Consider the following 27,706-nt stretch of genomic DNA (forward strand, 5'->3'; position numbering starts at 1 on the left):
GAATAGAGAGGAGTTTGGCTACACCGTGGCGTGTGTTACGATAAACAATTAGAAAGACCAGTGGAACACTAAGCTGAATACTACATTGGGAAAAAAAGTCACTCTCCGGTGTATTCTGATGTATTTTACTGGTAGAATTATACTACTAGCAGAACTAATATCATCTGTTGATTTAAATGGGTATTTTGGTACTTTGTTAATTAATTGATTGATAATTTTTTTTGTAATTTTTTTGGCAATAAAGATCACAATAAAAGGGATAATATTACCTCTTCAAATTTCTACTACACACCTAATATTGTTGGTAGTATAATTTTATTATAACCGTCGGATAAAAATAGATAAATAGTATAGATTAAATTCTACTGCACCGGAGTTAGCCAAAAAAAGAAAGATAATGTCTCGTGAACCTTATGCATCATCTCGAGATAAACGTAAACTTCCAAGCTCAACTAGCATGCATAACGACATGCAAACAGGCTAAAAACACATTTTCTTATGTCTTCTACCTCTTTTATCTCTGTCAACTTAAGTTATTGGTTAATTGGCTAATACATTGTACTTAACATTGAAATTTTAGAATCATCACTTGTAAAGTTGTACTGCCAATCAATTATGTAATGTTAGTTGTGCCTATCAAAGGGCCATGGAATCCAATTATTAGGGTTTTCTGTGCGTATCAAAAGGTCACATGATGGTCTTCGTTAGCACTTTGAGTAATTGCTCACACTACTGTGCGGATGACGTATTCGAACCTTGGACTCTCGTCAACCACAAGCTGCTGCTGCCGCTGATCTCATTGGCCGCATGGCTGGGCAGCTGCAGCTGGGACCCATCCACACACACATGCCACATTGTACTAGCATGGACGTAGTGCAAGAGAACGTGCTGGTGCACGAGTCTTGCGGCTTGTGGGCACAGGGCATGGTCCAAGTTTCCAACCGCGGCCTACCTGCCTTCCCCACCCGTGCAACGACGACGCCCCCAATCTCCGCAACTGCAACAGCAAAGACTGCTCTCAATCGTGAAATATGATTTTCGACATTATAATAATCACCTCATTACTGCCACGCGTTTACGGTATCTCACTCTCTGCTTGAACCAGGGTCGACGTCACCGGAAAAAGCAGAGCATGATTAAGCACTCTCACTAGTTTCACTTTCACCGGTTGGGTGACTCACTCATCCAGCCGTGTGCCAACTGCCAAGCAAGCGAGAGGAGAACACCAAACTCACCGTCACATCAGGTGAGTTTCTCCACCGTGAAAAAGGCAGCAAGTTTTCTTTTTTTCTTTTCTTGGTGCAGCGCCACAGCGGTGTGGCACTGACGCACTATGGCTGTAGGCCAGTGGTGATCATCCTGGGGAAGAACGCCAGGTAACAACAGCCGTGACGCGACGCGCGCGCGACCTGTTCCCTTTCGGGTGCGGACGTGTGGTGCGGATGATGGTGCAGGCCGAACGCTGCCTGCTGCCGCCGCTTTTTTTCTTCCTCGGTTCCTTCTTCCTCCCCTTTAAATCTTCTGGTTACTTCTTCCTGATTTCCTCTCCCTCCTCTCAAAAAAGATGGTGGGTGTATAGCTACATATTCACGCCACCCCCTCATCGTCATCTACACATCTCCAGCTCACATCCCACTGCATCACCGCTTGCTCGCAGCTCTTCCTCCTCCTCCTCGCATTGCAGGGGCGGCTGCCAGCTGAATCGAGGTGAGTGATGTGTGTGTGTGTCTCCTCCTGCACTCTGTTCATCGGTTAGAGTTGGGAGGGCAATGAGTTTGAGGTAGGATTGGGTATTAATTTTGATGGTGCTAGCTAGCGTTCTTGATGATTGCAGGAAAGGTGACTGTCCTGCCAAGAATTAATTTCAGTTGTTGATTCTTTTTTGAAGTGTATTCCACGCTTCGAACTAGTCCTTCGCGTCCTCTTTTTTTTTGTTTTCTTCCTGTGCTTAGTTCTCTCTTCTTTTTGTGCTTTGCGTATACTTCATTAGCTAGCTGGTACCACTACAAGCAACCATAAATCAGTTGCAAAACATTCTGGTCTCCTCTCTTCTTTGGAAGAAAAGGAATTCAGGCTAGATTCTTAGTTCTGATCAGGAAGCTGTGGTTACAGATGCGGCGGACCATTATCGTCAAGGTGGACCTGGAATGCGAGCGCTGCTATGCCAAGATCGACAGGGTGCTCACCAGAATCAGAGGTAGGCTCTCGTCGCCCGGTCTACTACGATCAAATGGTGTTTATGGCAGCGTCTGTGCTTGGTTAATCGTGATAAAAGATGAATCTTGTGAGTTTTTGCGCGGTTTCTGCGTGCAGACAAGGGTGAGTTCGAGATCGAAGACATCGAGTTCGACGTGAAGCACAACAAGGTGATCGTGTCGGGGCCCTTCGACCCCGACAAGCTCGCGGACAAGCTCTGCTGCAAGGCCTGCAAGATCATCAAGGAGATCGAGATCGTCGACCTCCCACCGCCGCCGCCGCCGCCGGAGCCGCCCAAGAAAGAAGAGCCCCAGCCGCCGCCGCCGGAGCCTGAGTCGAAGCCTGAGCCGCCGCCGGCCGTGGTGATCGTCGAGCCACCGGCCGCGCCGGAACCCGAACCGGAACCCGAACCCGAACCTGAGCCGGAGCCACCAAAGAAAGAGCCGCCGAAGGAGGAGCCCCCTCCACCGCCGCCTCCCAAGCAGGAGCCTTGCCCGCCGCCGCCCAAGATCGTGGAGGTCCCTTACCCTTGGCCCTACCCCTACCCGTGGCCGTCCGACTGCTGCTGCCACCACGGCCACGGCGGCTGCCACTGCTGCTCCTGCGGGAAGGAACCGGCGCCGGCGCCGGCGCCGCCGCAATACATCCCCTGCTACCCGCCGCAGCAGCCCTACCCCTGCGGCGGCTACAGGATCGTCTGCGAGGAGGACCCCTCCTACGCCTGCGCCATCATGTGACCCAACTCGGTGGTTAATCATCATTATCTTCTCCTTGATCACTTCTCCCTCCTCCTGTATAATTAAGCACGCACCGTACAGATACACGCACATACACCTATAAAATACGCACCCCATACGTACTCATTATTGTATACCCCCTGTAACTCTGTTGATTTCCTTACGACCCATTTAGAGACGAGAAATAAGTAAGTATATCGTCATAATAAACAGCAGTACCAAGTGCACATTCATGTACATGCATTTTAGATTTTAAAAAAGGAGGAAGATATATATAAAAAGAGCTGTTCGATTTGGCCATCGATCGAAATGATCGTTTCGTCGGCACCACGACTTTTTATTTAAGTTGCACTCGGACATCTCACTGTCGCCACTCGCCACCGCATTTTGCTTTGCTCCCTCTTGCTTTGCCTCCATTTGTCACCGTGCGGTGACAGAAAATCACAGAATAGATAACGCAACAGCACGCTTTTTCGCACACATCGTAGTCCCGCCGATCGGTGCGAAAAGACGGCAACGCCGAAGCGATCTGGAACGAGACTCGGGTCACGGTGGATGGTGGCGTATCGGCGACGTAGCAGTGGTGGGAGAGGCGAGGCCGCAGCGCAGGCGACGTGGTGGCGTCGTCGCGTACCGTGCGCGCCTCGGCTCGGCCGGGAGCGTGGGGGGATCCGCGGGATCCCGGCCCGGCTTGGGGCGCGCGCGTCGGCGTCTGATGGGGACGGGCCACCGGCTGCAGCGAGGCACCGGGCACGCACCACCACCGCCTGTCGCTGCGGTGCAGCGCGCGCGGGGCGTTCCGTTTCGTTTCGGGTTCACGTGCGCGTGCGCCGGTGCTTCGGTTCATCATGGGGCCTTTTTTTTGTCTGGAGTTTGGCACGACGTGAATGTGGATTCGGGGCGTTGCATATTTGCATGCATGGTAGGCATGGACCGCGGGGGTGATTGCCTGATTGGTGGTATATCTGGACAGCGTATGCAGGAATGGACATATTGTTGGAGTGCAGCATGGGGAGCTACTGAAACTGGTGCTGAACTGGCGCAGGATTACCCATGTTCCATTGAAGTAGAAGGTCAGGAAGGACGGCCAACTCAAAAAGTGACGGATCACGGCGACGGGTCTCGAGCCCTGTACTCCGTTAAAGTTATTGGAGTCCTCACGAAAGACTTCTCCTAAAATTTTATAGCAAAGATTAGTAGAAACGGGAGCTGTAAATAAGCCTGCCAATGGATTGTAATCCAATCTAAATCCGCTCCAATCCATTTCTTTGCTAATTAGTTTACCAAAACAACTCGCACCAATTATTTTTCATTGGGATCCAATCCAAACCAATCCAACTTTGATTTTAGCCCAATCCGCACCAACCTATTTGGTTAAAATGGATTCAACCCACTCTTGTAAAATGGATGCACCATTTGATATGTATAATCTCGGACCTAAAATTTTAAAACTCGTGTTCACACTATAAAAGTTTATCAAATTTGACTGAAATTTAGTGGGATGATCGGTTATGTATAAAAGCAACTTTGTGCAAATTTTGATCGATTTCTACATGTGGGCCTCACGTATGTTTATTATCTTATCCATTAGCTATCCAATTAAAGGATCCATTTACCCTCCACGGGTTAAATCCATTTAGAATCTAAAATAACCTAACCAAATCCAGTCCATACCAATCCATTTGTCTCTATAAACCAATCCAATCCAGAATATTTAAAGTTACAGTCCATTTGCACCCAACCAAACACAATCCAAACTAAAAACAACCCATTTAACCTATTTCCATCCAACCCATTAGCAGGCCTAGCTAGAACTCCATCTAATTTTTTCAAACCTCCGTAATCTCGTGGCTAGTTCCGCCGGTCGAAAGGAAATAAAAATTCAGATGATCACAAAGCCACCACGACGCAGGCAGACCAGACCAGCAGACATCGTCCTCTGCATTACTGTTTACGAACAATTGTCATATCTGGATTGCAGGATTCTGGACTCTGGAGCACTCTTATCCCCCTATCCTTAGCGGCTTAGCCTAATAACAACAGTGTGAGTATAGGACTCCCAAACGAACAGGCGGGCCAGCACCCACACCATGGCCGTTCGGACGTCCAATCAGGTGGCCATGGTGCTTACGTGTGGATCACCTCTCGTTTGCTTGACACTGTCCCATTAGCAAATCATTCGTCTTCTAGCCTACTGATTTGTATGCATCCAATGGCAGCCTCGCACCGGTCGTGATTCCTGACCTGTATGGGCTCGTTCCTAAGATAGGGTTCAAACCGGTCTAATCAGCCCACGCAAAACAATAATAGTCATTAGTATATAATTAATTAAGTATTAGTTATTGTAAACTTAAAAAATGAATTAGTATGATTTTTTAAAACAACTTTCATATAATTTTTTAGCAAAAAATATACCGTTTAATAGTTCGGGAAGCGTGTGTATGAAAAAAAGAGAATTTGAAGTCAATGGTGCGCGACAAACGAGCCCTATGTATCCATAGTCCATTGGACATACATGCGTGGTTGCATACTTGCATGCCCCTTATGTTTTCATCGTTTGGTTTAGCACATGTGATTTTTTTAATGTTAGCTCTGTCCCAAAACTGTAGTACTCCATCCGTCCCCATATTGTGAGAAAACAATTGTCAAATAAACGATAAACACAATAGATCAATCATAAAAGATACGAGATTTAACGTAAAAAACTCTCCTAAAGTAGGAAAGACGTGCGTCAGCCAGCAAAAATATCTTCACTATATTGGGATGAAATTAAAAAGCCGTACAGTGGCTTACAAGAGAGATATATATATAAGGTTAAACCTTAAAATCCGTAGAGTCCGTGCACACAGCCGGCCCAAGCCTCCCGGCGACGGGCCTCCACTTCGCTCCATTGAAGTCAGCCTTTATACTAACACAAATGAATTTGCATCATAACTCAACATGGTATAAGTACATTTGTAGCATTGTATAAATAAATTAGTTACCAGAAAAACAATTTAAATATCTCATATTAAATAAGAAAATTGGTATGAGTGAGAGGAAAATATGGGTAAAATGGATAGAGACTTGAATATGAGTTTAGAGTATCCCCAACAGCTCATCTATCCTGAAAATAGAGGATGAAAACTACAAATTAAGCTTCAAAAGAACGGCTATCCTATCATCTATTTTTAGATGTCATCCATATTAGGAGAGAGAACCTTCATATTTGGATGATCTTTCTCCATCCTCCAAAGAGATATAGAGGATGTCATATATGGATGATCTAGTGGAGTACATAAAGATACGAAGGATGAAACTAGTTTAGATGATCATCCAAATGAAGATATGGATGATCAAATTTAGATGAGCTGTTAGGGATGCTCTTATTGATGTGACATCTAACACTTCACAAATGCTTTATTTTACAACAAATTTGAATTTGAGAAATACACATTATCGGGGCTATCTTTTCCAAATTGGATACAAAGCATGTTTTTTTTTTCTGTCCATTTCTAGTATTATCTGAGAAAGCCCGTGAGGCTTTCAGGTTCACAGGCCTCCCAGGATGGCGGCCCAATAAAGTTAACTCAAATGGAAAGTTGGGCGGGGACATGTTGAACTGGTGACGTGTTCTTTGAGAAGGACGTGCTTCGAGCCATCAAGTTAAGGTGACGTCTATTAGTCACCTCAAGTTTCTTCTTCTTCTTTTGTTGAAACGGGACTTCTCAGTTTTTGGTACGTGTCGAATATTTGATGAACGAATGCATTGAAATATTTTCTTTTGAGTTGAAGTTGGAAATTCCGTGATAACAAACTCCGGCTCGTCAATATTTTTTTTTTAATTTTAGTTTTAAATAAACTCCACCAGACATTTTTCCCAAGTTATCGTCTGAAAAGGAATTTGCTGCTGTGACACGAGGAATTGACATGCCAACATGACAAGGGTTAATTGGTGTGACTACATAACACTACCATGACAGGAGTAGTGGTCAGTGAGCGTGACTTTGTTGTTTTTGTCTTAATGTATTGTGATATGTAAATAAAATTTGGTGGATTTAGTTAAAAAATTAAAAAAAAACTCTTCTAATTTTTATTGACGTATTTACTTCTGAATTCATGTTTAAATGTTTGTCTTATTTAATCTTTTGCAAATATACAAAATCATAAATCATTCTTAAAAGTTCTTTACTAACAAATCAGAGTATAACAAAATAATTAATTTATATAAATTTTTAAATAAAATAAATGGTTAAATATAGATAAAAAATTACCAACGTTAAATTAAAGTTACCGGCAAGAGCACACAAAGATTCGGCTCATCATGGGAATAAATGAGCGGTTCACCCAAGCATGGACTTGATTTATAGCAGTTCAGTTTAAAATAAGCACCCACGTGCTCTCAAGTCATAATTGGATGCAGGATATGTCTATTTTACTACTAGCTAGTCTGGTCCATCTAAAATGTAGCTGGTGTATTTTCCACTGTTTGATTGGCATGTGGCGCAGTGTCATTTGTCCGTATCTTCCTTAATAAATTTTAGGGTGAATATCCGATGTAGTACAGTAGTAGTCTCTTGAGTTTTATAGTTGGCTCAATTTTGTTCTTGAGCTTTTACTGTGTCTATATGTGTTCTCTATATATTTATTTGTTTTAGCTTAAATCGTCCTTGACCTACATGACATATCACATGGCTAATTACACTTAATATTTGTATTAAAAATGTCTCTATCGCTCTTAGCTTGAAATTACAGGCTCTAGAAAAAAATAACATTGTATATCTACTCTCCATTATTTCAACAAGTACATATTAGGGTTTAGCTTACTATATATATCTTGGAAGTAAATAATTATTTTTTATTTTTACACAAATCACTGTGCATTATCCACCTATAAAAATCATCGTATACATATATCTTAGAGAAAAATAGCATCATATAATTATTAAATTTGTATGTGTATAGAAAGTTTGGTATATCAAACTTTCTAAATATATAGTTTTACTGCATAAATAAATAGCAAGGCATACTTTTTTCTTTTTTCTTACATATGTGAATGATGGGGTATAAGTCATTTTTCATAAAAAGATGTTGATAGGGTTTAACCATGTGCTTTCTAAGTGGGTTCAAGGACAAGTTTGAACTAAAATTAAAACTTGAAGGAGTAAAATTGATAGATCGAAATGTTAAGGACCAAACTAAACCTTAGGTGAAATTTGAATGATCAATTTAGCTCTTCACCCTCAATTTTAATTGCGCCATATGAGCGGTTTCATTGGAACAACACTCTGTACGACCATACCAAATGGCAGCATGAATTTCGAGTGGAGGAGACGTGGTTATCCAAAGCATTTCACCGAGTCAAAATATATACTGCTATTCTATATTCTATATTAGTTACAGTAACGATATCATGCGTGAATATTTTTCGGGATATATAAGTAATTTGTGCTCTCTCTTTTTTCTCAATAGATCGTTGACTCCTTGTGTGTTGTGTTGTGGATATGTGGTCTCGTATAGGAAAAGCAGAATGCAGGACCGGCTCAGTTCTATGGAGGACAAAAGCGTATATATCTTATGGCTTTTGTATATTAGAATTTTTCTTTGCTGAAAGGGAGAAAGGCATATTCCATAGAAAAGAAAAGGTATTAAAGGTACACATATATGGGTCTATTGCTTTATCATATAGCTATTTCAATTGATTAAGGATGTGTAGTCTTTAAATTAAGTTTTGCTTCTGAGGTTTTTATAGAGTTTCAGAAACCTGTCGTTTTAGAATAAAGTAGTCTCTAGAATACTTGCATTTTGGACAGTAAAGAAACGGGAAGAAAATGTTCTACCTATGCAAAACTGAAGTGTCCATCTAAATGGTAACGTCGATCGTTTTAGATATTACATGAGAGTGACCAATTTTCGCTTCATTCTATATATTTACCGTTAATCAACAATGGTTATTTAGAAAACTAATACTAATACTGTACACATGTCATTTAGTGAGATTGAAAACCTCACTAAGGCCCCGTTTGGCAGGAATCTGAACTTCAGTTCCTTACTCTAAACTCGCAATCTAGTGAGAACTAGCTTTTGAAAGAGTTGGAGAGCAGCTCAAAATTGTTTTGGTTAGCTTGGTTAGCTTCACAACTATTGAAAGCAAGGTTAGAGAGTAGATTAGTAATAGTACCCTTATGACTTATAATGTTGTATTCATGTTAAAAGCCATGTAATTGTTTATTTTCTTTTAGATGTAATTTAATAATAATTATTTTTCTTTAGACTTAAAACATAATTGTATAGTTGTTTTCTTCGTTGCAGAGGAAAGATCGTACGAAGGGAAGAAGAGAATAGATTAGGGGTAGATGGGTGACAATTTCGCGTAATTACATCTAAAAACTTAAATGTAACGAGTTTTTTGACATGGAGTAGAGCCGTGGAGCAGCAGAAACACAGTTCCATCTTTGTAATTACTTATTTTTGTAGTTACTTCTTAAGAGCATCTCCGCTAACTTTGCGCCAAAAAGATTAGAATCTACAATGTTTAACAAAAGATTGGAGAGTTTAATTTTTTTTCTAATATTAGATAATATAAATAAATTATTTAATTAAAATTATTCTGGCAACATGTGAACTTGTCCAGGTAGTGATTAGTGTTTGAACCTATTGTTGCAATATTTCTAAAATTAGTTTATAAACTTGGATTTGCAAGTTTTGAAATTATCATCCAAATTTTTTTTAAAAAAATTATACTTGCAGAATGTACCAACCTATAATTTATTATGTAAAGTTACAATAGTCATCGTTTACTGTTGGTTTGTTGTTATTTTATTAGATTTTGTTTAGATAATGAATTAACAAATAATAGAGTGGTAGACAACTTTAAATGTTTAGTTTAGTTTATATGATTGATTTGATTTTATTTAGATAATGAATTAACAAATAATAGAGTGGTAGACAACTTTAAATGTTAGTTTATATGATTGATTTGAAGGGGTTTAGGATATATTATCTGCGTTACTAAACTGAATTATAGCGTTAACATGGATATTATACTAGTCATGTTATAAAATGTTTTGGTTTCCTGTATTCATATGTATACATAATAAATCTATATATATATATAATACATACACTGTTATTTAGAAAAATTAAAACATTTTATACGGGTCGAGTATTTTTTTTTCGATTTTATGTCATATCTAAACCATCCAATCCAAGGAATACAGGGCCTACTACTTTGGCCTTTTGGGAGCATTTCCCCCATTTTTTTAGCACTTACCACGAGTGGAAAGGAAGGGGAACTTCTGCGAGGAAGAAGAACCGGACGACGTTGTACGGCTTTCCTGTCTCGGTTTCCCGACGCCACCGCCGCCACCGCCTCTCCTCATCTCGCCGTGCGGCGCCGCGCCGCCTCGGCCGCTCGCATCTCCTCCTCGCCGCGTAAGCAGCCCGCATCCCGGTCACCCGCGGTCCCAATTCCCCGCGCGAGCGCGCACGCAGCCGCGCCTCCTCGCCTCGCCGGCGCGCTTCTCCGCGTGGTGGGCTAGTAGCTACGCCTCGGCATCGGCTGTTGCTTCGGCTTCCCTTTCGAAGGCGGGAGGAGGAAGACGAAGAGAGGGAGGAGGAAGAAGAAGATATTATCTTCGCTGCCGTGCCGTGCCGTGCCGTGCGGTGCCGCTCGCTGTCCCACTCAGGTGCTATTCCCAACCCGTGCTTATCCCCGGTGGAATCCAATCCCCCTCTCGGCTTTTCTCGAAAGCCCCCGCTTTTCGCCTATTTCGCTCGCTGGCGCGGCCATGATTCCCCGCTGATACCTCCGCCCATTTGGTACCCGCCGATTCCTCTTCGCCAGCTGGTTCTAGTTCTGGAGGGGAGGAGGAAGAGGAGGAGGAGGAGGGAGAGGGAGGGGATTAGGTTGGGGGCTTGGGGCGAGGGGAGGGGAGGGAGGAGGAGGGGTTGTGGAGATGTCGTCGTCGCGGTCGAACAACCGGGCGACGTGCTCGCGGAGCAGTTCCGCGCGGTCCAAGCACAGCGCGCGGGTGGTGGCGCAGACGCCGGTGGACGCGCAGCTGCACGCCGATTTCGAGGGTTCGCAGCGCCACTTTGACTACTCGTCGTCGGTCGGCGCCGCCAATCGGTCGGGCGCCACGACCAGCAACGTCTCCGCTTACCTCCAGAACATGCAGCGCGGCCGCTTCGTCCAGCCCTTCGGATGCCTGCTCGCCGTCCAGCCGGAGACGTTCGCGCTGCTCGCCTACAGCGAGAACGCCGCTGAGATGCTCGACCTCACACCGCACGCCGTGCCCACCATTGACCAGCGTGAAGCGCTCGCCGTCGGCACCGACGTGCGCACGCTCTTCCGCTCGCACAGCTTCGTCGCGCTGCAGAAGGCCGCCACCTTCGGGGACGTCAACCTGCTCAACCCCATCCTCGTGCACGCCAGGACCTCTGGGAAGCCCTTCTACGCCATCATGCACCGCATCGACGTTGGCCTCGTCATCGACCTCGAGCCGGTCAACCCCATCGACTTGCCCGTCACCGCCACAGGCGCGATCAAGTCATACAAGCTCGCTGCTAGGGCCATCGCCAGGCTGCAGTCTCTGCCCAGTGGGAACCTCTCCCTGCTGTGTGACGTGCTGGTTCGCGAGGTGAGCGAGCTCACTGGTTATGACAGGGTGATGGCATACAAGTTCCATGAAGATGAGCATGGTGAGGTGATTGCTGAGTGCAGGAGATCTGATTTGGAGCCATATCTTGGCCTGCACTACCCAGCCACCGACATTCCTCAGGCATCCAGGTTTTTGTTCATGAAGAACAAGGTGCGGATGATCTGCGACTGCTCCGCTACACCTGTGAAGATCATCCAAGATGCCAATCTAGCACAGCCTATAAGCATATGCGGATCTACTCTGAGGGCACCCCATGGTTGCCATGCACAGTACATGGCAAACATGGGCTCTGTTGCATCACTTGTGATGTCGGTCACTATAAATGAGGATGATGATGATGATGGAGACACTGGGAGTGACCAGCAGCCAAAAGGCAGGAAGCTGTGGGGGTTGATGGTCTGTCATCACACAAGCCCGAGGTTTGTCCCTTTCCCGCTTAGGTATGCTTGTGAGTTTCTCTTGCAAGTATTTGGGATACAGATCAACAAGGAGGTGGAACTGGCTGCTCAGGCAAAAGAGAGGCACATCCTTCGCACACAGACTCTTCTCTGTGATATGCTCCTTCGCGATGCTCCTGTTGGAATATTTACCCAATCACCTAATGTGATGGATCTAGTGAAGTGTGATGGTGCAGCATTGTATTACCAAAACCAACTTTGGGTGCTAGGAACAACGCCTTCTGAAGCAGAGATAAAAAACATTGTTGCTTGGTTGCAGGAGTACCATGATGGTTCTACTGGATTGAGTACCGACAGCTTAGTCGAAGCAGGTTATCCTGGCGCAGCTGCACTTGGTGATGTCGTGTGTGGCATGGCAGCTATAAAAATCTCTTCAAAAGATTTCATCTTCTGGTTCCGATCCCACACGGCAAAGGAGATTAAATGGGGAGGAGCTAAGCATGAAACAATTGATGCAGATGACAATGGTAGGAAGATGCATCCACGATCTTCATTCAAAGCCTTCTTGGAGGTGGTTAAATGGAGGAGTGTTCCTTGGGAGGATGTTGAAATGGATGCTATCCATTCTCTGCAGCTAATATTACGTGGTTCCTTGCAAGACGAAGATGCCAACAAGAACAACCATGCAAAGTCCATTGTTACAGCTCCATCTGATGATATGAAGAAGATTCAGGGGCTACTTGAACTGAGAACTGTTACAAATGAGATGGTGCGCCTAATTGAGACAGCAACTGTGCCTATCTTGGCTGTTGACATCACTGGGAGCATAAATGGATGGAATAATAAAGCTGCAGAGCTCACTGGATTACGAGTCATGGAAGCCATAGGGAAGCCTCTGGTAGATCTTGTCGTCGATGATTCTGTTGAAGTGGTTAAGCAGATTTTAAACTCAGCTTTACAAGGTTGCCACTATATTGATCTCAAACTTTGTGCCATCCAACTTAATCATAATGTATCCATTATTTTTTGGGTGACAACTTATGTGTCTTCTTTCTTGTATTTCAGGAATAGAAGAGCAAAATCTGGAAATTAAGCTTAAAACGTTTAATCACCAGGAAAATACTGGACCAGTAATTTTGATGGTTAATGCCTGCTGCAGTCGTGACCTTTCAGAGAAAGTTGTTGGGGTTTGCTTTGTAGCACAAGATCTGACAGGGCAGAAGATTATCATGGATAAATATACTCGGATTCAAGGGGACTATGTTGCTATAGTAAAGAACCCTACGGAGCTCATCCCCCCTATATTTATGATCAATGATCTTGGTTCCTGCTTAGAGTGGAATGAAGCTATGCAAAAAATTACTGGTATAAAGAGGGAAGATGCAGTAGATAAATTGCTAATCGGGGAAGTTTTCACCCATCATGACTATGGTTGTAGGTTGAAAGACCATGGTACCCTGACCAAACTTAGCATATTAATAAACACAGTGATATCTGGTCAAGATCCCGAGAAGCTTCTTTTTGGTTTTTTCAACACCGATGGCAAGTACATAGAATCACTGCTGACAGCAACCAAGAGGACAAATGCTGAGGGTAAGATCACTGGTGCTCTTTGCTTTCTTCATGTGGCCAGCCCAGAACTTCAACATGCTCTACAGGTGCAGAAAATGTCTGAACAAGCTGCACTGAACAGCTTCAAGGAATTGACTTACATACGTCAAGAATTAAGGAACCCACTCAATGGCATGCAATTTACTCGTAATTTCCTGGAACCTTCTGACTTGACTGAGGAGCAAAGGAAACTTCTGGCATCAAATGTCCTCTGTCAAGAACAGCTGAAAAAGATTTTGCATGACACTGATCTAGAAAGCATTGAGCAGTGGTGAGTGCCATTTGTTCCACCGTCGTATGACATGTAGATATTCACCAACTTTTGGTCTGAGCTTTGTTCTTGAGATCATGCTTTAATGCCTTTTAACCATATCAAATTTAGATGGTCATGCAGGTCCAGAACTGAAATTACCACTATTCCATGCCTTCTTCTCAAATATTATCTATGTAGGACAACATGGCATGTAAAAATAAAAGAGGAAAGTTTCTATTTAATGGTTGGAATCTTAAGACATGAAAATTTCTGTCCATGTCATAACAGTGCCACCACTGCACCAGACAATAAGTTCATATACAGCTGTATAATATGCCTGTTCCATTTACTTTTACATGTGCTAGAAGACTTGATAGAATAAGTATGAATTGATTACTAATTCTGTGCTCCCACAGCTACACTGAGATGAGCACAGTAGAGTTCAACCTTGAGGAAGCTCTGAATACAGTCCTAATGCAAGGCATGCCCCAGAGCAAGGAGAAACAAATTTCTCTTGACCGTGATTGGCCTGCAGAAGTATCATGTATGCACCTCTGCGGGGACAATCTAAGGCTTCAGCAAGTCCTATCAGACTTTTTGGCATGTACGCTTCAATTTACACAGCCAGCTGAAGGACCTATTGTACTGCAAGTCATCCCCAGGATGGAAAATATTGGGTCTGGCATGCAGATTGCTTATCTAGAGTTCAGGTAAGCCACCATTTGCCTCGTCGAGCTTATATTGATGTTTCTTGAACTTTGAGTACAACTTTACAGGCGATAGAACTGCGTAACCTTTGTTTGCAATGACCAAATTTCCATTACACTAACCCAACTTATGTGTTGAAAGATCTGTTCGTTACTACCTTTGTTTACTTTGTTCTATAGTTTAAGACTTTCTAGCATTTCTAGATTTATATGGATGCTAATAAATTTAGACTTATATACAAATAATATACATTGATCAATAGATAAATCTACCCATAGCTAAAAAGCCTTACAGTATGAAATGGAGGGAGTAACAATGTAACATACATTAGGTAAGTGCTAGAGGCAGTTGCACTACTGAGTTCCAAACACCTTTATTCCTGCAGCTTGTGTTTATGGTCCATATTTATCGATCAAGGCAGGAAACAGATCAATAGTCACATAAAACTGATAGTCCAAAGTAGGCCTTCCATATTGTCTCAACATAAACATTAGCATAAACTGAAAAAAAAAACTGGTATTGTAACATCAGAGCAATAACTATATAACCAGTGTAAATGTGTGATGATGCAATCCTTTCAGCTGGGAGTAGAAAGGAGATTGATTAGTTGATGTCAATCTTTGGCTGCGTTAGTTTGGCCTCGTTGAGATGAACTGCTCCTCGATTTCCATTAGCACGTTTTTTAAACTGCTAAATGATGTATTTCGTGCGAAAATTTTTTATATAGAAATTATTTTAGAAGATCAAATAAATCTATTTTTCAAATTTTTAATAAGTAGTACTTAATTAATCATATACTAATTACATTTATCGTTTTTCGTGATGCTAATCAGCTTTTGCAATAGCTTGTTTCGAACGCAGCATTTAGATAGGTCAATGAGTTATCTGAGATATAATTTCACTTAACCAAAGCGTAATAGAACATCTGCTTAACTATCTGCTCTATGCAGGCTTGTCCATCCAGCTCCGGGCGTTCCAGAGGCTCTGATACAAGAGATGTTTCGCCACAGCCCAGGCGCGTCAAGGGAAGGCCTTGGCCTGTACATAAGCCAGAAGCTTGTGAAGACGATGAGCGGCACGGTTCAGTACCTCCGAGAAGCAGAGAGCTCGTCGTTCATCGTTCTGGTTGAGTTCCCGGTCGCCCAGATCAGCACTAAGAGATGCAAGGCTTCCACGAGTAAATTCTGAACTAGCCTGGTGTTTCAGTTGTTGTTGCTGTTACTAGTAGATCAGTCCTTCCGGAATAAGTTAGCTGCTGATGTATCAGATGTGTAGCTTGTGTAAGTGAAGGTAGTGCTTGGAATGTGTTGATCACGTTGATATCTGGAGAGCTAGGTGTTAGTGTAATTTAACCGGCAACTGTACGAATGAATTATGAATAAAATCTTCACTTATGGTGTCATTTTGTCAATCTTTCTCAAACAATTCATCAGACCAAAAAATGTTAAATTATTTGTCGGATAAAAACGCAAAAGTCTTGAACCATGATAAATTACTTGAATAAGAGTTACAAGGCTTCTGAGATAAATAAAACTTGAACATAGAAAAAAAAACAGGAATGACCATTTGACATTTGAACAGGTCAATTGAATAGCCCAATAAAGGAATTGTCATTTGAATAGGCCACACGAAAAAACACAAAAAACTGATGAGAGGAATGCATCCTAATTTTTTCGCTTCTGTTTATACTTATGAGCCAAAATTTAATTTTTTAACACTAAATTTAGAGGTTGACTTTTGGGTTTTTTCGCCGAAGTTTATTTCTCAGTTTTGTCTTTGAGATCGCTAAGAATACATATATAAAAATTTTATTTATAAATTATTTTTCATATGTAAACATACCTTTTGGCCTTTTCAAGCCAAACAATCACCCCATCCCCATGGTCATTTGAATAGGCCAAATCGGATGAGAGAGGTTAGGGTTTCGATCTTTTAAATTTTGAGGTTAGAGCTTCACTGTCTTTCCTCCAAAATATACATACATTATGCCACTCCTTCAAAATTCTATAGGATTTTGAAAACTTCAATCTTTTATTACAAAGGGCTCAAAATTCTATAAAATTTGAACCAAATTCTTTGATCCAAGGGGCCCCTAAATAAAGTATTATCTATTAGAATTTCTTTTTTCACACACAAAAAAAAGCGTAAGAGCGTTAACAATAACAATAGCCCAGGGAAGTTCAGTACTAGTACTGCCGTACTGGGCTAGCCGTTGTTGGCCCAAGCGCCGAAGGCTCACAGCGATCCCTCATGGCGGGGAGGGAGAAGAGGAGGCGCGCGGCGGTGCTCGACGACGACGACGAGCAGCGGCGAGTGCGGCGGCAGGAGGAAGCGGCAATCCTCCTCCGCAGGATCAGAGGTGCGTTCCCCCTCCCTCCTCGCTTATGAGCATTCGGAATCCTTTCGCTGCGGTATCAACCGGAGTAAACACGCGCCCCCCGTCAACGCGCTCGCGCGGGGACGGTGGACGGAATCGGCAGGCCTGGTGCGCTGGGTCGTCTCCGAGGTCGCTGCCGGCCGCTCCCCGTCCGTCGCGCTCCACCGCTACCAGAACTACTGCGCCTCCGCCGCCGCATCCCCATGGTTGGCCTCCGCGCCTCACCCTAGCATCTCATCGGCTTCAATGACTGTTTCAGATTCTCACCCCCCCCCCACCCCCCACCCCCCACCCCCCCTGCGTGCGCCTGCAGCGCCTGCAGCTACGACGTCCCCGTCGGCACCGACGTCGTGTCCCTCCTCCACAGCAGGGACTCCCACACTTCCCGGCTCAGTACGAATCCGCGCAGCAAACTCATCTTTCGGTGATTTTTTTTTTCTCAACCTATTCAGTTTGGGGTGTCCTGTTGATGTGCAGATGTGCTCCTCAGAGTTCTTCTCGTCGTGCAGCAGCTCCTGCAGCAGAACAAGCACTGCTCCAAGAGGGACATCTACTATATGTACCCCTCCATATTCCAAGGTCTGTATAGTTTATACGTCTGCCGCCCCCGCTTCTGAATTTGTTTTCCTCGGTGTGGTAACTGGAATTCAGAAAACTGTTTTGTCTAACCACTGCAGAACAAGCGGTTGTTGACCGTGGGATCAATGATATATGTGTACTCTTTAAGTGCAGCCGGCACAATCTCAATGTGGTATGTACCACTTATTCTGTGTTTTTTTTTTCTTGAAGCTTCAATTACGTGATAATTAATAAGTTTCCAGTTATATTGCTACCAGTTGCTCTATCATGGCGTACTGCATGCCACTGTTTATTTGATGTATTAGTCTTCTATGTCTGTATTTCTTTCATGAATCAGGAAGCTGTTAGCCTGTTATATTGTTTTTTCAATGCTGTCTTACGTCTTGAACTCAAACTGTTATAATCTTGAACTCATGAACTGTCATAACTGACTGGAATATGTGCTCTCTTGGCTTCTTGCAGGTTCCTGTGGCAAAAGGGTAGGAGCTCTGTCAACTGGCACAGAATTGTGCTATCATATAATGATGTTCCATGCCAATGCTAAATAAAATATTCTTTACCCTTAAGCTTCCAAACACTTGATCTACTTAAAACAAGATCTGGGAATCTGAGTGTAAAACAGTCAGATGCTTCTCTTCTGGCAAAGGCTTGTAGAGCAATGTGACAGCTGCTATTACCGTGCTATGTTTGTATATTTCGTCACTTGTTCATTTCCCCTGTTATCCACTTATCAATGCCTTTATTATTCCAGTTTGGTGATGGGCTGGATAAGATTTTTGGAGGGAGAAAAGAAAGTTAATTGCATAATAAATGTCAATGCTGTGAGCTTCCAATTGGTTCCTCTAATAACTGTAATATGTTCCTTTTACTTTTTTATTGACTTGGTTTGCCTTTTACCTTCTTCAATTGCAGGCCTTCTCTATCCCAGTTAGCATCGAAGAAATAAAAGGTTGCTCAACAATAATATCCAAATTTAAATATTGGTGTTACCATTAATCTGCTTTGTGAAAACAATTGTTTCATAACGTGCTGACAGAGATTGCACCAGAGGCTGTACCATAGTCTCAATTATTCAGAATTAACCACCATCCTTTGTTCTCAAAGAGTTCACTTTCATATATTCTGAATTGAACAGCTAGGATTGATCTCCTAGCATGGTACTGTTTATTAGAAGATAGAATAAAACCAATGCTTAGTATCTTTAGCAGCTAGAATGCTGGGTTTAGGTATGCCAGAAATAAATTGGACAAACGAAACTGCAGTTTGTTCTTCATCTTTTTTTTTGAGTGCAAATGGGGTTAATTATACTTATTCTTCTACTCTCTGTATGTTATAAGTTTCCTCTTTTGTTATCTGTGAACTTCAGTTTTATTATCCTTGATGCCTAAACTACATTGCAATGAACTTGAACTATCTTAGGTTTTCTCTTGTAGATGTTGTTAGCGTTGCAGACTACATTCTTGTTGTTGAGAAGGAGACAGGTATGAGGCTTAAAGATTCCCTATGTGGATGTAAAATTTGTACTCCACGCTTCCAGCCTTCCAACAGTTTGCTTCTGTACTCCCATTGCAGTGTTTCAACGTTTGGCTAATGATAAGTTCTGTGAAAGGAATCGCTGCATTGTGATTACAGTACTTACTAACTGCTGAATTCAGCTTTATACATAAATTATTTTCTTGCTTTTGTTCTTGATACTGTAATTTTGTCTGTTCAGGGAAGAGGCTACCCAGATATTCCAACAAGAAGGCATATGTTCTTTCTTATATTCTCTTGTAGTTTTTTTTTTGAATTGGTATTTTAAATGTACATCCTTTTGTTTTTCCAGATTCTTGCGCTACCTTGTTGAAGAGCTGCAATTGCCAGCTTATTGCTTGGTGGATGCAGACCCTTATGGTTTTGACATTCTGGCCACCTATAAATTTGGTTCACTGGTAGGTTATGATTTATCTAACTAGCTTTTAGTTATGTGTTTCTATTATACACTACCATAGCATACCTGTTTACTTAAAATCACATGTAAGAATCTCATGTAAATGTTCATACTAGTATTCTACACTTTCCTTTTCCCTATGCATTTCCATCCTTGTCCAATATCAAGGCATATTTGAATCAAATATTATGCTTTCAGTTTGTTTGGAAGCTCTAAGGCCAGTTAGAATGTCATATTTTATCGAAACTATGTCCCATTTTTGCTAGTTTTGCAAGTTTATTTAATCCTTGAAAGTATGGTATAATTTGTGTTGCTAACCAATTTTTTCTACTCCTTGTGTTGTGTAATTCCAATTCTGTTTAAGCAATTGGCGTATGATGCAAATTTCCTACGTATACCTGATATGCGGTGGCTTGGGGTCTTCACATCTGATTTTGAGGATTATTGCCTTCCAGAGTGCTGCCTACTTCACTTGTCATCTGAAGGTTACTAAACTTTGAGGATATAAATGATATCTCTACTCCTTTTTCTTGGAATTTAGAAGTACCTTGTTTGTTGTCATATTAAATACCATCCTCTTACCCCATCTATGCTGCTGCAGATAGGAGGAAAGCTGAAGGAATTCTCTCGAGGTGTTACTTGCACAGGGAAGCCCCACAATGGAGGTAAGGTGATGGGAGTTTACACGTTATAGCTCAGAATTAGCGAGTGGAACATTTTCTTTGCTTTCTTGTTTTAATAGTTAACCTCATCTTCTTAGACTCTTTCATATGAGTTTACATATCATGCTAAATTGTTAACAAAAGTTGTTACCCCTGACTTAATGCCTTCTCTTCTGTTTCTTGTACGTAGTTTTTGAAAACTCATTATTGTCGAGCTTTTCCTACTTGAAAGGTGTTTGGGTGTTTTTCTAATGGATATCGGTTCATGTTATTTCCAGAAACTTTAATCCTGAATTTTGCGATGATATACTTTTTTTGGCAGGTTGGAGTTAGAAGCCATGTTGCAAAAGGGTGTCAAATTTGAGATTGAGGCATTATCTGCAAGTTCCATTTCCTTTTTATCAGAAGAGTACATACCCCAGAAGATCAAACAAGGAAGACATATATAAGATTGGTTATACCTGTATCTATTTAGAATTTTTCGTGTGGCAAGTCTTATTTTGTTTTTGTCGCAATAGCTTTAGTAACATGTTTGGCACTCTGGTAGTTTAACCCCCTGCAAATATTTTTCTGCAACTGTTAATATGCCGTAATGATTCGGCGCTGTGTAGCTTTATTTGGGGTTTATTGCATTACTAATGGCCACATTTTAGAAGTGAACACCTGTGTAGTCTACAACTATGCACGCCTTGGTTCTGCCAGTTTATCATCCAGAAAGGTAGTGGCCATGGTGAAAAGGCTATATTGCGGTTCAGAAAGATGAAGATGCACCGTGTGTTTGTTAACAACCTCACCATTGTTGGTCTCTTAAGTGTCTGTGGCTCCTTACAATCGCTTTATCTTGGAGAGGAATTGCATGCTCAGATAATAAAGAATTCTATGGAAGTCAATCTTCAAAGTGGGGGTACACTTGTTTGGTTCTACTGTAAATGTGGAGAGTATACATATGCTGCAAGAATTCTTGAAGTGATGCCGGGCCGTGATGCAGTCTCATGGACAGCTGTGATTTCTGGCTACAATAATCTTGGTCATAATGTTGAAGCACTTAAATCATTACATGATATGTTATGTGATGGTGTAAAACCAAATACCTACACTTTACTCCTCTGCTCTGAAAGCTTGTGCAAAGTTGGAGGCGCTGCAATATGGAAGGAAGATCCATGGTTTTTGTTAAACAGACTCAAGATTTCTCCAATGTGTTTGTAGGAAGCTCACTTATTGATATGTACATGAGGTGTGGAAAAGTCAATGAAGCCCGAAGAGTCTTTGACGCCATGCCAGACCATAACTTGGTAACATGGAAAGTGATTATTACAGGATTTTCTCAGAATGGCCTCTGTGAAGAGGCTTTGAAGCACATGTACCTAATGCAGCAAGAAGGGCATGAAGTTGATGACTTTGTGCTCTCAACAGCTCAGACATCATGTGGAGATCTTCAATGGGAATCCATCTCCTTCTCTGGCTCAGTCGCTGGTTCAGTTTTCAGCTCGGCATTAGATTAGTTCTCCCATGGCAAGAATTTTGCATGTAGATTGGATATACCTCTATCTATCCAGAATTATGCATGTCGCGAGTCTTACTTTGTTTTTGTCATGCTAACTGTGGTCACATGTTTAATCATATTGTGTGACCCCTTTTGAGTTGGATTTAACAGTTACGGGCACTCACCACTCTTGTAATTTAACCCCCTGTAGTATTTTTCTGCAATGGTTTATATGACAGTGATTTGTCTTAAGAACTGAGAATACAAATACCACCTTAAGAATTGTGTAGTAGTTTTTATGTGGGGTTTGTGACATGACTAGTGGCAACCTTTTAGAGGTGAAATACATGAGTACTGTGAAACTATGCATGTCTTGGTTCTGCTATTTTGTCATCCTGTGATAGCGGAGGTTAACTATCCCGGTCTTACCTGAGAATTCGTCTCCAGGCATCAATGCATCATCAGCCTTCTCAACTTTCTTGCAGTTATGGTGCTAGGAGGAAAGAGCAACGAAGTTAGGAAAGTTTGCTTACATTCCAGGTGTGCAACACCGACACAAGCTATCATGTGCACGACAAGCCGAAAACATTGCACACAGAAAATAGCTGATCAGATTTCATATATATCTGCAGGTGTACAAGCTTGGTGAAACTTCACAAATACTTCTCTTACACGTATTCAAGAACCGGTGAGCTGATCCACTATATTAGATGTACAATATAAGGACCACTTGTTTCTTTTGTTACCTACAGAATTACATATGGACAGTTGGACAGAGCACAGCTGATAACTACTTAGCAGAATCAGAGAAAGCCATTGAAACAGTAAATCAATGGAGAAGGCATGTTTTTCACTGAATGGATTGTGCTAGGGTAAGGTCATATGGGGAGAGGGTGCCGGAGTGGTCATAATCCAGCTTGTCAAACTCCTCCAGAAAAGAAGAAATCTCCTCTTGGTTGATCTTGCCCAGTTCTTTGAGCTTGTACACAACAAATTCTGCAGCACTGTGAACAGACCAAATTTCAGATGTCATCATCAATAATTTTGGGATATGATGGAAGAAGAATACTCTATGTGAATCGTGTACTTACGCAACTTGTCGATCATCATCCAGATCAGCTGCCTCCAAATCCCTTTTTGTCATTTTGCGTGTGAGAACCCAATTCGCCAGCATTTTCTGCCGGCGCTCAGTGTAGATCTCAGCAAGGTACATGAAGAACTGTGCCATGATGATAGTGCTCGTGATAATCCAAAAGACCGCAAAAATACGCCCCAGTTTGGATGAGAAGCTTTTATCCCCATAACCCAGGGTAGTGATTGTGGCACATACACAGTAGAAGGAATCAACAAAACTCAGCCTCTCCACTTTCCACAGAAATACAGTCCCAGAAACAATGCATAACACAAGAACCACAGCATTTGTGTAAAATTTATATTTAATCCTGTTTGTCTCAATTGCTCTAAGCATCTTGGCCTCACCACCCTTCATATTTGTGTGCAATGCTCTGAAGAACAGCACTTCCTGCTTCTCAACAAGATAATCTGCCACTTTGCTGACAAAGAGAGCAACGACTGCCATACCCATGAAGACAAAAGCACAGGCAAGCAGTTTTGTTGCGTCGTTGTTAGGGACGAGGTCTCCATAGCCCACAGTGGTCATTGTGACAATACAGAAGTACAAGGCATCAAGCACCCTGTTTGTTCGCTTGCCTGATATCTCATCCATGACAGCATAAAATGCCAGGACACCCAGTAGTAGGTAGACAAAAAGGAGAAGTCCTACTAGTCTGAAACTCGGCCTCATCTCCTTGAATAACTCCTTGGCTGTAACCGATGAGCCTTTCTCAGGGGGGCTTTGAACAGGATCTGAGGAAGGAGTCGACCTGCATCGTCGAAACCGATTCACTCCTTCTGATGGCTTCTGCTGCAGCGCATTAGGAGTGTCAGCTAGCAATGATTGCTGAATACTGTTGTCATCCATTATATTGGCCTGGATTTGTTCTGGTCACAGTCAAAAACTTAATTCAGAGAATGGCATGAATATAGTGCAATTTGACAAATATGGGAGATAGAAGAAAGGATTTGTAAGGTCACAAATTATCTGGTAAAACTAAGGCAGGATTTGCTGAATATGACGGGATTGCACGAAGAACTGAGGGGCTGCATTCTTCTAAGCTCTTTTCTTGATTATACATGCTAGAAAGTATAAACCTAAAAAAAAAGAAAGTATAAATCTAAAATATCTGATTGCCCCAATTACAGGTGCCTCACGCCAGAAAGCTCCCTTGGCCTCTTCAGATGAATTGAAACCTATCGGGAAGAGGTGCGCACATGAACAACCCTAACCAGCAGCAGGGCAGGAAATCATTCTGCTCCATCAGCGATTTCCCCAGGTGAGTTACCATCATCCTGAGCATCACCTGCTAATGTGCTACATATGAACAGTTCACAGTTGGACTGAGCACAGGTGATTACAAAATTCATGTGCAACTTACGCAAGGCAGCATGACCTTTCTGACATGCCTCTTTGGGCACGGGAAGGCCACAGGTATGAGGATCCCCACCGCCCTGATCTCCACTCCATCTGTCCCTTTCTTTCTCGACTAAAGTCTACTCTCCAATCTCTATCCTCCATTCGTTTAGACAAGATCTCCGCTCTCTCTCTCTCTCTCTCTCGTTCTAATTATTTCTAAATTCTCAGTTAAAAAGAAATGCATAAACTGAACAAGAAGTCAGCGAAACGATGCAGATGGGAGGGTGGTCGAAACAGCAAAATGATGTAGAACAACACATCAAGAACAGCTGCTCTCGACGCGATCCCACGGCCACAGCCACAAGCAACTGCTATTCCCGCGAGGGAAGCAGGAGGTCAGCAACGAGAGAGAGAGAGCGCGCGCTTCTCTTACCTTTCCTCAGGGCACCGGCCGAGGGGGGGCGCCGCGCCTCGATCTGCTCTTCCCTCCACTTCAATTCCCTCCTGGGAGAACGGTGGAGTAGGCGCCTGATGAGAGGCCGCCGCCACTGCTGCCGGCTTCAGGGCTCGATCTGTTGGCTCCTGCCTCTGCCTACAACTGCAAACACCGGCCAGATTCTGCGCGTCGCTGACACGTCGGGGGACTGACTAGTCGGGCGGAGTATATTTTAAGGCGGTCGCCTACTCCACCGTTCCGGGTAGCATGGATGCTGCTATCCGTGCTGGGGAGCATCTCTATCCCACGTTTGACCTGCTTCGGCTTTTCCACACTTTATATTTTTCATGTCATAAAGGAATTATCGCTAGATATTAATTTTATAATATAAATACTATTAACTTATATTTAGATTTAATATTACTCGTCTCTCTCGTTATGTCTCTCGTTATGTCTTTCGGTGAGTAGAGCAGGTCTCATGCGAGAGATGTTTTTTCTTTCTTTATTTACTCACTTGTTATATTATTTTTCTATATATAATTCATTTAATTATAAAGATGCCGTCCTAGTCATTAAATTATAGATAACATTAGAACGAGAGTGATTAGCTGGTCTGGTCTAGACTTCTGACTTCTTAACTTCTACTACAACTAGTATGCCGGTAGGAACTGGAACGTAATACTACAGTTGTATTCTTCTCCAAAGGTTATGTCCTAATTATTTTTTTGTTTTTATACGCATGTTTTTCGAATCGCTCAACGGCATGTTTCTTTTTTCGCTAGAAGTTTCTATATAGAAAATCGTCATTTTGTATTTTAAAATAACTATTGTTTATATCATTAAATAGTTATTAAAAATCAGAAAGATTTAGTCTTTGATCACCTAAAGAACATGCCCTACCTCCGTTGTGTGTGGTTCTTTTGGTAGAGTATCGCCATTTTTTTCTCAGTCTTTGCACAAACTATGGGTTTTCTTTTAAAAAGTTTTTATATAAAATATTATCATCTCACATTTCTAAATTAGATTTTTTTTTCAACTTTGTAATAGTTAATTCTATCTTTTATACCATTAAATATGTATCACATAAATCAAATAATCTTTTTTCTCCCTTTCTTATTCACCCTCACTCCTCTATGCCACCACCTTGCTAGAATCACACAGAAAGGGGATGGAATGGGGGCTCACCTTGGCCAACGACGACGATGAGGAGGAATTGGAACGACGCATAGGCTTGGCAATATCCTTACCGAGGTCGGGGTTCATTTTCCCCCATGAAGCTTTGGTGTCGGGGCCTCGGAATTTTAGCGTTCAGCGGATCAAAAATAGCGTGAGGAAAGAAAATATATATATATATATATATTTAGCGTTCCTCCCTCCATTATGGATGATACGGTTTTTTTAGATTGAATGACGCATCTACCGAAGCTAATTTTTCCTTATATATATTATCTTTAGGATGGAGCATGTGACAGATGACGTGTTGAAAATGCTATAAGAAGTACTCCCCATCTATGTAAGGCAAGCTACTTAAAATATCGGACGATTAAAACGCTGTACGGATGTTCATCCAGGTATAAAAGACATTGCCAATTTGCCATGCATGGTGGTGCCTGGTCGAGTAGCGACATATGGCATTGTTCTCGTTACGCCATCGTGTAGAATACGTCCATGAAGTCTTAAACATTTTCAAGCAATTCTTCGCGAGAAAATATAATATATGTGAAGGCAACTGGGCTCAGGGAAATTTGTGTGTCCAACCCCGAGGGATGGAGCTCAGATAGTCAGATTGTTTGGATTGTGTCGTTATAGGAGCGACTGGGCTGAAGTCTGAACAGGCCGGCCTTAGTTTTCGAAATACACAAATTGTATTATGAGAAATAAAACTTATATATGAGCATGAAAAAAATCAATAGCGTAGATACGTAAAACTCATCACTTGCTTGTTGGCTTATTAGCCACAACCAAAATCTAAATTTTAAAACATAATTTTAGTATTGTGTATGTCATGTGGCACCATAATCATATGGGTGGTAACATATATAATTCTGGTCCAGTTTAAGTGACACAAATGACTCCGCGTATGAGTGATATGGAAAACCGCACCTCCGTTTGACGAATAAGCAATTAATCTTTATGTCATGATACATAGTAGGAAACCAACCGAACCGATTCCAGGGCACATGTGCTAAGTTGAGCCGTGGGAAGTATGCCAGTTAGACACCTTATATCTTTTGTATAACATAGCTTATCTTAATCAACATTATGGAGTTATTTAGTATTTAGTCACCTAAATTTCAGTTAATTGTTTGTATGGCTAATATTGCATCGAGATTTGTACTGAATACTAATACTGACATCTTACTCTCCTATCCCCCTCCCTATGATGCCATGCTGAGGCAGAGATAACTCGCAAGCTTTCATACTATTGTCACCTCCTCCCTAAGATCGGAGAGGGGGATATGCCCTCACACAGTCTCACCTTCTTTATCTTTAATGGCTCATGCCACTGAATCTATTACTATTGTCCCTCACCTACTAACCTCATGGCCTCCTCACCCCCCCATGCCGTTGACCCCACCAACATTGGCCTATATCTTTGTGGGCCTAACGACACTCCCACCATCTCGTCACCCGTTGGTTGCCGCACCCACCACCGGTTCGACCACTACACACAACCATTCATCTAAGCCAAAGGGAAACTCCCTTTCTCTGTCCACAACCCTCCCTGCACCCTAGCCATGTCCTAGAGCTGTAGTTGTCACCACTAACATCGTAACACACTTATGGGTAGAGAAGAGGACATCAGTGTTGTATCACTTATCAGCACCCCCAACACACACCAGGTGCTAGGTTGAGCAATTTCAGTCACCTAAAACCTAAATGCTACATGAAAGAAAAAAATACAAGCTATGACCCATATCACTTGGAAAACTAGGCCCAATTGTCAGTTCATAACTTCTAATATCACTTACAATCCACTTGTTAGTAGGGTTGGCAATTACCCGCGGGGGCGGGGGACATTTTCGCCCCGGGGGAGTCAGGGCCGGAGCCTCGGGTTTGGTCGGGGGCGGGGCCGGGAACGGCTTTGTAACTGTGGGGACCCGAGAAGGCAAACTAGATTGTTAAATGCAAAGCCCAAAAGACAAAAGCCCAACAAATCTAACCTAACCCTACCTTCTCTCTCCCTCACTTAGTCACTCTCCTTCACGACTAGTAGTAGC

At 42.4% G+C, this 27,706-nt stretch overlaps 5 protein-coding genes and 1 long non-coding RNA gene across 12 annotated transcripts; 4 read left to right on the forward strand and 2 right to left on the reverse strand.

Annotated features, from left to right (window-relative positions):
- Positions 1-1,509: 1,509 nt before the first annotated feature.
- On the forward strand, positions 1,510-3,243 carry LOC102717511 (protein PYRICULARIA ORYZAE RESISTANCE 21). 3 transcript variants are annotated; one of them, XM_015834857.2, is made up of 3 exons: positions 1,510-1,707; positions 2,113-2,197; positions 2,314-3,243. In XM_015834857.2, the coding sequence occupies exons 2-3, from the start codon at positions 2,113-2,115 to the stop codon at positions 2,931-2,933; spliced, it is 705 nt and encodes a 234-aa protein (XP_015690343.2). In that variant the 5' UTR covers positions 1,510-1,707; the 3' UTR covers positions 2,934-3,243. The 3 variants fall into 3 exon arrangements, with proteins under 3 accessions (XP_015690343.2, XP_015690344.2, XP_015690342.2); XM_015834858.2 differs by lacking the exon at positions 1,510-1,707 and adding an exon at positions 1,717-1,780; XM_015834856.2 differs by lacking the exon at positions 1,510-1,707 and adding an exon at positions 1,760-1,839.
- A 2,422-nt stretch (positions 3,244-5,665) lies between these two features.
- On the reverse strand, positions 5,666-10,260 carry LOC121053852. The gene is made up of 2 exons (XR_005811352.1): positions 10,186-10,260; positions 5,666-5,841 (listed from the first exon to the last, which is right to left on the reverse strand). It is a non-coding gene; the product is annotated as an uncharacterized LOC121053852 (long non-coding RNA).
- Positions 10,261-10,521: 261 nt separating this feature from the next.
- On the forward strand, positions 10,522-15,956 carry LOC102721063 (phytochrome C). Its single transcript, XM_006650534.3, has 4 exons — positions 10,522-12,935; positions 13,039-13,855; positions 14,254-14,547; positions 15,496-15,956. The coding sequence occupies exons 1-4, from the start codon at positions 10,871-10,873 to the stop codon at positions 15,731-15,733; spliced, it is 3,414 nt and encodes a 1,137-aa protein (XP_006650597.1). The 5' UTR covers positions 10,522-10,870; the 3' UTR covers positions 15,734-15,956.
- An 802-nt stretch (positions 15,957-16,758) lies between these two features.
- Positions 16,759-21,873, forward strand: LOC102721349 (meiotic recombination protein SPO11-1). Of its 3 annotated transcripts, none has more exons than XM_006650535.3 (15): positions 16,759-16,904; positions 17,026-17,128; positions 17,236-17,315; positions 17,400-17,501; positions 17,600-17,673; positions 17,964-17,980; positions 18,253-18,322; positions 18,414-18,450; positions 18,935-18,982; positions 19,074-19,132; positions 19,216-19,247; positions 19,327-19,432; positions 19,796-19,916; positions 20,033-20,096; positions 20,416-21,872. In XM_006650535.3, the coding sequence occupies exons 1-15, from the start codon at positions 16,796-16,798 to the stop codon at positions 20,540-20,542; spliced, it is 1,149 nt and encodes a 382-aa protein (XP_006650598.2). In that variant the 5' UTR covers positions 16,759-16,795; the 3' UTR covers positions 20,543-21,872. The 3 variants fall into 3 exon arrangements, with proteins under 3 accessions (XP_006650598.2, XP_040377862.1, XP_040377863.1); XM_040521928.1 differs by having other exon boundaries at positions 16,777-16,904; positions 19,074-19,098; positions 20,416-21,873; XM_040521929.1 differs by lacking the exons at positions 17,026-17,128; positions 17,236-17,315 and having other exon boundaries at positions 16,777-16,904; positions 20,416-21,870.
- Positions 20,853-21,595, forward strand: LOC107303806 (pentatricopeptide repeat-containing protein At4g18520, chloroplastic-like). The gene is made up of 2 exons (XM_015834583.1): positions 20,853-21,168; positions 21,300-21,595. The coding sequence occupies exons 1-2, from the start codon at positions 20,853-20,855 to the stop codon at positions 21,593-21,595; spliced, it is 612 nt and encodes a 203-aa protein (XP_015690069.1).
- Positions 21,874-22,156: 283 nt separating the features above from the next.
- On the reverse strand, positions 22,157-25,743 carry LOC102721629 (two pore potassium channel a). Of its 3 annotated transcripts, none has more exons than XM_015835229.2 (4): positions 25,671-25,743; positions 24,483-24,800; positions 22,668-23,577; positions 22,157-22,580 (listed from the first exon to the last, which is right to left on the reverse strand). In XM_015835229.2, the coding sequence occupies exons 3-4, from the start codon at positions 23,555-23,557 to the stop codon at positions 22,427-22,429; spliced, it is 1,044 nt and encodes a 347-aa protein (XP_015690715.1). In that variant the 5' UTR covers positions 23,558-23,577; positions 24,483-24,800; positions 25,671-25,743; the 3' UTR covers positions 22,157-22,426. The 3 variants fall into 3 exon arrangements, with proteins under 3 accessions (XP_015690715.1, XP_015690717.1, XP_006650599.1); XM_015835231.2 differs by having other exon boundaries at positions 22,668-23,500; positions 25,671-25,740; XM_006650536.3 differs by lacking the exon at positions 24,483-24,800 and having other exon boundaries at positions 25,671-25,689.
- Positions 25,744-27,706: the final 1,963 nt, after the last annotated feature.

Source organism: Oryza brachyantha, chromosome 3 (assembly GCF_000231095.2).
Source record: "Oryza brachyantha chromosome 3, ObraRS2, whole genome shotgun sequence".
Taxonomy (NCBI): Eukaryota; Viridiplantae; Streptophyta; class Magnoliopsida; order Poales; family Poaceae; genus Oryza; species Oryza brachyantha.